At 46.7% G+C, this 7,872-nt stretch overlaps 1 protein-coding gene across 1 annotated transcript; it reads right to left on the bottom strand.

The window, feature by feature from the left end:
• Positions 1-4,605: 4,605 nt before the first annotated feature.
• On the bottom strand, positions 4,606-7,866 carry LOC122546560 (mitochondrial-processing peptidase subunit alpha-like). Its single transcript, XM_043685247.1, has 3 exons — positions 7,375-7,866; positions 6,160-6,239; positions 4,606-4,742 (listed from the first exon to the last, which is right to left on the bottom strand). The coding sequence occupies exons 1-3, from the start codon at positions 7,847-7,849 to the stop codon at positions 4,608-4,610; spliced, it is 690 nt and encodes a 229-aa protein (XP_043541182.1). The 5' UTR covers positions 7,850-7,866; the 3' UTR covers positions 4,606-4,607.
• Positions 7,867-7,872: the final 6 nt, after the last annotated feature.

Here is a 7,872-nt window from a genome sequence, read left to right as displayed (position 1 = left end):
CAATGGCGAGAGAGGACATCCCTGACGGCAGCCCCGATCCACACTGAAGCTATCTGAGCCTAATCCATTGGTAACCACAACTGCTTTGGGATCACTATACAATGTTGAGACCCATTTGGTAAACACCTTTCCAACGCCAAACCTTTCCAATGTGTAAAACAAATATGACCATTCAACCCTGTCGAATGCCTTTTCCGCGTCTAATGAGACTACTACTCCTGGTATCTTTCCCTGATGGCAGGCTTGAATCATATTCAAAACTCTTCTTATATTATTGGATGATCTACGGCCCTTAATAAACCCCGTCTGATCCTCCTTTATAATATGTGGCAGTACCCTTTCTAGTCTCAATGCTAACGTTTTAGAAAGGATTTTAAAATCTACATTTAGCAAGGATATTGGTCTGTATGACACGCAATCTTCTGGATCCTTTCCTTTTTTAAGGATAAAAGAGATATTTGCCTCTTTCAGTGAAGGCGGGAGACAGCCCTGACTATACATAGTTATACATGTCCATAAGTGGACCAGCCAATATTCCTGTAAATTCTTTACAGAATTCAGCTTGAAAACCATCTGGGCCCGGTGCCTTACTGCTCTGAAGTTGCCTGATTGCATCAAGTATTTCTTGGACTGTTAGGGGAGCATTTAAGACTGATACCTGTTCCGGAGTTAGACCCGAAAGATCAAATATTTAAAAAGTGATTGAGTCCTCCTAGTCCTGTCTTCACAATCCTGCGATTTATATAAATCAGAATAAAATTTTCTAAAGATTGCATTAATCCTTTTATGATCATGAGTCAAAATACCCGTACTTTCCTTGATAGACATGATAGTTTGAGGGGGCATTTTTTTCTTTGCGAGAAATGCTAAGTATCTACCCGGTTTATCGCCAAATTCATATAACCTTTGTTTTGCAAATAATATTTCCCTCTTAGCCGTTTGGGTAAGCGTGGTGTTTAGAGCTGTCCTAAGAGCTGTAATCCTTTGTAATTTGATAATAGAAGGTCTATCAGTGTATGCTGGTTCAGCCGCTTTTAAGCGAGCTTCAAGCAGACGCTGTTGTTCTCCCTTTAATTTTTTCTGGGTCACTGAGTAGGAGATGATCAAACCTCGCGTGTAAGCTTTGATGGTCTCCCACATCATTGATGGGTTGCTAGCCGTACCTGAATTAATTTCGAAAAAGTTTTAAATTCTTGAGAGAAGTACTTTACAAATTTACTATCTTTCATCAGGAAGGGGTCCATACGCCAATGCCGAGGGGATGTCCCATTGTTCCTCGCTTTGATTTCCATATATACAGCAGCGTGGTCAGAAGTTGCTATACTACCTATTTTACAGGATGATATGGAATTTAAAAAAATCGAGGGGGCAAAAAACATATCAATTCTGGTATGACATTTATGTGGATTGGAGTAGAAAGAAAAATCTTTGCCCTGTGGATGAAGACATCTCCATCCATCTACTAATCCTAATTCTTTGTTCAGTTCCATCAATTGTCTAGATCTGGGAGATACTCCTGCAGTATTCTTTGGAATCCTATCTATTTCCGGATCCATCATACAATTAAAGTCTCCTCCTATAATTGTATGACGGGCACCAAGAGCCATCAGTTTTGAGAAGGCTTCCGTTATAAATTTAAAGGGATGTGCCGGGGGACAATACAAATTTAAAATCCCATATTCCTCTCCATTTATAAGGGCTTTAATCAGAATATATCGTCCAGATTCGTCTTTTATCTGATTTAGGATTTTGAAAGGGAAATTCTTCCGAACAAGAATAACAACTCCCCTGCTTTTTGAGCTAAAAGAAGAAAAAAAGGCCTGATCAAATCCACCCTGTCGTAATTTCAAGTGTTCTTTATCCAACAAGTGTGTCTCCTGTAGGAGAGCTATATCAACCCTTTCTTTCTTGAGATTTGATAATATTTTCTTATTCCTTGTGTTTAATGTATGATGTAGAATGCCTTGGGATTCTCTTTAACGCTACTTGCCAAGGTCATTTCACCTTCCCTTCCTGCTCTCCGGATTGCCTGCTTCAGTACTTTCCTGCTTTCCTTATATTCCTCAGGGGCTCTGCCCGATTTTAACTTCCTAAGCCTTACACATGCTTCCTTTTCCCTTCTGACTAAATTCCCAACCTCCCTCGTTATCCGACGGTCCCTGACCTTGCCATCCTTGTCCTTCCTCCTTCCCGGAACACGCTGCTCCTAAACTCCCATCAGCTGGGTCTAAACACCCACATGTCAGATGTGGACTCGCCCGATAACAGCTCCTCCCAATTGACACTCCCTCGCTCCTGCCTAATACTGAGGTCATTTCTCCTCCTGCAATTTAGTGTCTTGCCACAAGGTCCTGCCTTATCCGTGTTCACAGCTTTCTTCAAACTGAAGGAGTTGTGATCACTGTTTCCAAACTGCTCTCCCACTGAGAGGGCAGTCAGCTGGCCACGCCCATTAGCCAGCACAAGGTCCAGGACGCCCCCTCCTCAAGGTGGACTTTCCACGCACTGTTTCAAGAAACCCTCTTGGATGCACTGAACAAATTCTGCCCCATCGAAGCCTCTTGCTCTGAGGCAGTCCCAGTCAATATTGGGGGATGTTAAACTCACCCACTATGACAGCCCTGTTGTTATTGCACCTTTCCATAACCTGCTGACAGATTTGTTCGTCAATCTCTCGGTAGCAGTTGGGCGGCCTGTAGTATCATCCTATCAGAGTGATTGCACCCAGCTTATTTTTGAGCTCTCCCCATACTGCCTCCCAGTGGGTCCTCTCTGGCTGCAGGTGTAACATTCTCCCTGATTAGAGAAGCAACCCATACCCCTACATTTAGCCCTCTTTCACCCCCCTCACTACCTCATCTAAAACTGAGAAAACAACTTTCAGAGTTTTTCTATCTAACGTAGCTGTGTAGATGGGCAGTGTCAGTGACAGACTGAGCAGCAGATGGACGTGTACAGAAACAGAGTGTGGCAGGGTGATGGTACAGAGCTGTAGCTGCCCATATCACAGGTGGTGCCGCCCGTGTATTCAGGGCAGGGAAACACAATCCAGCATCTCCTGTAAAAACACACAGTCCCTCCACCAGGGTCAGGGAGACTGAAATTTCTCATTGGAGCTTGAAGTCTCGAGAACAAAGAGACACAGAGGAGGGAACAGAAATAAGTGATGTGATAGGATATAAAGCACTGACTACAGAGCTGGTCGTCGACAATGATGGGGCAGATGTTCTTGCCAATAGCAGCTTCTTTTCTGCTTACAAACTCGACAGCCTCTGCACTCAATATTTTCAGGCGAGAGGCACCTTCCCCCATGTCCTTACCCCAACCCCCACACACCAGGCCTTGGTATCACATGGTCTGCGATTACAGCCCACCCATTGTTAGCCACGAACAGTCCCCATCAGCAGCCATTCATCCTCCCAGGCTGATCCTTATCCACTCCTCTGTCTGTCCTCCTCTCTCTTTGGGATCTATCCCCACCTATCGTTTCCTCCTTAACCCCTGCCCCCACCCTTTTTCCTCACTGCCATCAGTTCTGAAGCAGGGTCACTCAACCCTAAATGCTAACTGATTTCTCTCCACAGATACTGCTTGACCTGCTGAGCTCTTCCAGCAATTTCTGGTTATTTTTCCCTGCCTATTCTTAGATTCTTAGATCACTTACAGTGTGGAAACAGGCCCTTCGGCCCAACAAGTCCACACCGACCCGCCGAAGCACAACCCACCCATGCCCCTACATTTACCCCTTACCTAACACTACGGGCAATTTAGCATGGCCAATTCACCTGACCTAGGAGAAAGTGAGAACTGCAGATGCTGGAGATCAGAGCTTAAAAATGTGTTGCTGGAAAAGCGCAGCAGGTCAGGCAGCATCAATGGGGCAGCAGAATCGACGTTTCGGGCATAAGCCCTTCTTCAGGAATGAAGCTCATTCCTGAAGAAGGGCTTATGCCCGAAACGTCGATTCTCCTGCTCCTTTGATGCTGCCTGACCTGCTGCGCTTTTCCAGCAACACATTTTTAAGCTCTAATTCACCTGACCTGCACACCTTTGGACTGTGGGAGGAAACCGGAGCACCCGGAGGAAACCCACGCAGACACGGGGAGAATGTGCAAACTCCACACAGACAGTTGCCTGAGGCGGGAATTGAACCCGGGTCTCTGGCGCTGTGAGGCAGCAGGGCTAACCACTGTGCCACTGCGCCGCCCAAGGTGTTTGCCGTGGTCCCAAGCTCCCCACCACAAACTTCTCTTCCTTGCTTCAACAGAGATATGGGGGGTCAGCCCTGGAATTCAGGCTGATCTCTGATCTCCTGTCTACTCGCAGCACTAACACCCTCTGCTACCTGAGGCCAGCAGTCTCAGTAAACTGTACTCACTGACAGCATTAACCTGAACGATACCATGCAGGCTACACACAAGTCATCCCAATTAAAATACCATGTGCATGATCACACAAGGTGGTCTAAAGGAATGCGCACCAGAGACATACAGGTCACGCACAGTAAAAAAATAAATGAGAGGGACTGTTCCACTCGTGGCCCCAGTGACACACACACACACCACCCCCCCCCTCAAATATCGCCACCTGAGCATGTGCTGTCAGAATTACTCACTGACAAGGTTCCAAAGCACAGGTATCATTCTGCATGACACTGACCTTGATGACTGGCAATCGCAGATCCCCCCATGTTTCTCCAGTGTGTGCAGGATCTCATCTTTCGAGCCAAACTGTGCAGTGGACTGATGATAAAAACACAATTACAGTTCCAAAGCTGCCAGTTCATCCCTCATCAATTAAACAAGCAACATCCCACACCATTTCCAAAGTCCCCGGTGTAATCATGAATCTTAAACATTATTCCCTTGTGCTCTATCTTCCAGCCGAGGAGCTGCAGGTGAGCTCTGGAAGAGGACACGGTACAGAGGGATAGGAGATGATCGATTAACAACAATGTTCACTGATGAGACTCAGTTTCAAGGAAACCACCCAGACTGAAACCCTATCACTGCAACAGCAGTGATCATGAAACTGGCTGGGAAGGCAGGAAACGAAACACAAAGCAGTGTTCTCACCCCCTCGGCACTACCCTTCATGACTGTTTCAAAGAATTCAAAGTGATCGCCTTGAAAGATCTGAAAATCCTCAGGGTCTTGATAAAATAGAGCATGGGAAATCAGTCTGTTCTGACAGAGAGAACCCAGGATCACATTCTCGGGGGGCGGTCAAGTACTTCAGATTCAGAAATGGTGACATTTCTTCATCCATTTGCAGACCTTTGGCATTCCTGACCCCAGAGCAGTTGTAGATGCTCACTTGTGGAGTCAGCACCAATGAGGTGAAAGGACACGGGGGCCTGCACGAAGCTAGGGCTGAGTTTGTTGAGGGAGGAGTGGGGTTGGATTTTGTTGAATTGTGCAGGCAAAAGTGAGGACTGCTGATGCTGGAAATCAATCTACATTAGAGTGGTGCTGGAAAAGCACAGTAGGTCAGACAGCATCCAAGGAGCAGGAGAATCGACGTTTCGGGCAAAAGCCCTTCATTAGGATGAAGGGCTTTTGCCCTCCTTTCACTTCTCATTCTTTTGTTAACTGTCTTCACTTGGCTGAGGGACTGACTCAGGATGAAGGGATTTTTCCCGAAATGTTGATTTTCCTGATGCTCGGATGCTGCCTGACCTGCTGTGCTTTTCCAGCAACACATTTTCAGCTCTGATCTCCAGCATCTGCAGCCCTCACTTTCTCCGAGATGACAGCGGAGCCAAGTTCACTATCTGGCATCACGTGGAGAACAGTCACTGACGGTCTCACAGGAAGTGGCCATTCAGCCCATTGTATCTATGATGCCTCTTAAAAGATCCAAACAGTTAGCCCCACTCCTCCTGCTGTTTCCCCATGAAGCTGAAAATTTCTCTTTTCAAGTATTTTTCCATTATCCAGCTTCCAATGCCCCTTCAGGCAGCACATTGCAGATTACTGTATAACTCAAATTAAAAAGAAAGTCCTCCTTTCACTTCTCATTCTTTTGCTAACTGTCTTCACTTGGCTGAGGGACTGACTTTCAAACCACATCTGCACGTATTGTTTTAAAATGTGTGTGCCTGACCCATCCTTTTAACATTCCAGATAAAAAAAATGGAGTGAATCCGTTGTTACTTACTGAAAACGCCAGTTTTTCTATAAAGTGGGAGATTCCGCTTGGATATTTTGCCTCATGTCTCGATCCTGCGTTTGCTAAAACTGAAGGACATGATTGCATTAAGAGGAGAGCTCTGAGTCAGCAGCTGACCAGATATGGCCAGAATAAATCCCCAAGACACCGGAGAGCTGAGACTGATGTTAACTGTTACCAGCAGAGTCAGGTGAAAGTGTGACATGGACAGCACACTGGAAGAGTGAGAGAATTTTGGGAGGGGTTCACAAGGATGGGAGTGAGGTTGGGAAAATGCCTTGAATCGGTGGGACAGGGATAGAAAGAATGGTGCGAACAGAAAGCGAAGCCAGGGTTTGAGGTGGAGGGGCAGGGTAGAGAGGAACCATAATTGGATATGTATATGTATGTACAGTCAGTGAACACCCACGTACAGTGACAACGTACAGCTCCACAGCAACACAGGTGAAGCTGGCACAAGGCTGGCTCATGGCATTTGCAGTGGCACCAGAGTTTCAGTGGCGATATCGCTGAGGGGAACAGATTCCGCTCCAATTGACAGTTTACAGTTTCTGATTGGGAGATCACCTTGTACAAAAAGCTCAATAACCACACTAAGTATCCCACCCCAACTCCCTGAAGTGTGTCCACCGTCCACAAGGCACAAGTCAGGAGTGTGATGGGATACTCCCCACTTGCCTGGATGGGGGCAGCCCCAATAACACTCAAGAAGCTCGACACCATCCAGGACAAAGCAGCCACTTGATTGGTACCACATCCACAAACATCTGCTCCCTTTACCACCAACACTCAGGGGCAGCAGATGCACCGAAATGCAAGCTTTCCTTACAATTGATTCCATTAAGTAAAAATACAAACAGATTTCAAGAACTGCCCTATTCTTCAAAATAGCGTGAGGAATCTTCAACATCCAACTGATATAGTCCTGCTTTAACATGGTGTCTCCAACATTACAGTACTCCTTCGGGGAAGATAAGTTCAATTTATCCCTGGGGTTTGGTCCTTTCAGGGCATTTCATTCAAAGCATTTCACAGCTGAAAAAATTATTTCTCATGAGCTTAGAAGGAAGGATTATCGTGATGTTGGGGCATGTGGAGGTTAAAAGGAGCCTCAGGATTGGACAGTCCGATGGGATAAGGAGGCCCAGTGAACTCAGACCTCTCATCCCACCTGTAACTCAACACCCACTGTCCGGCACTGACCTCCGACTGTGCAGAATTGTCCAAATTTGTCCTGTGAGGCGACTCGCAGGCCATTCTCCAGCACTGTGATCCGGGTCTCGTACTTGTGTTGGCCACTGACTGTGGCGAAGATGGGTATCGGGAGATTGGGGAGTGGGGCAGACAGTGGCACTGCAGGATAACCGGAACTGCTGAACGACCTGGAGCCTCGGAATCCACACCTGGAGCAGAGAGAGGAGAGAGAGAGAGAGAGGGGCAGGTGCGAGAGAGAAATGGAGGCAGGGTGACATAGGAGGGCAGGGAGGGGGAAATGGGGAAATAGGGATCGGGAGGGGGAGGGGAAATAGGGGACTATTATAAATATCACCCCTTCCCATTCTACATTATGATTCCCCCCCGCGCTCTCTCTCCTGATAGTCCCTCTATCTATTAGGACTCCACTGCCCACTGTATATGATTGCACCATGGTTTCTCTATTGCACGGATTTATCCCCATACTCCCCCGTAAACATTTACTCC

Source organism: Chiloscyllium plagiosum, unplaced genomic scaffold (assembly GCF_004010195.1).
Source record: "Chiloscyllium plagiosum isolate BGI_BamShark_2017 unplaced genomic scaffold, ASM401019v2 scaf_8805, whole genome shotgun sequence".
Lineage (NCBI taxonomy): Eukaryota > Metazoa > Chordata > Chondrichthyes > Orectolobiformes > Hemiscylliidae > Chiloscyllium > Chiloscyllium plagiosum.
This window is presented reverse-complemented; position numbering and strand designations above follow the sequence as displayed.

Excerpts from the sequence above, each read along its gene's own strand:
- LOC122546560 (XM_043685247.1), bottom strand. The coding sequence starts at position 7,849 with ATGGGGATAAATCCGTGCAATAGAGAAACCATGGTGCAATCATATACA. Across the intron at positions 6,240-7,374 it reads ACAATTCTGCACAGTCGGAG|TTTTAGCAAACGCAGGATCG; the intron begins GTCAGTGCCGGA and ends CATGTCCTTCAG. Across the intron at positions 4,743-6,159 it reads TAGAAAAACTGGCGTTTTCA|TCCACTGCACAGTTTGGCTC; the intron begins GTAAGTAACAAC and ends TTTTATCATCAG.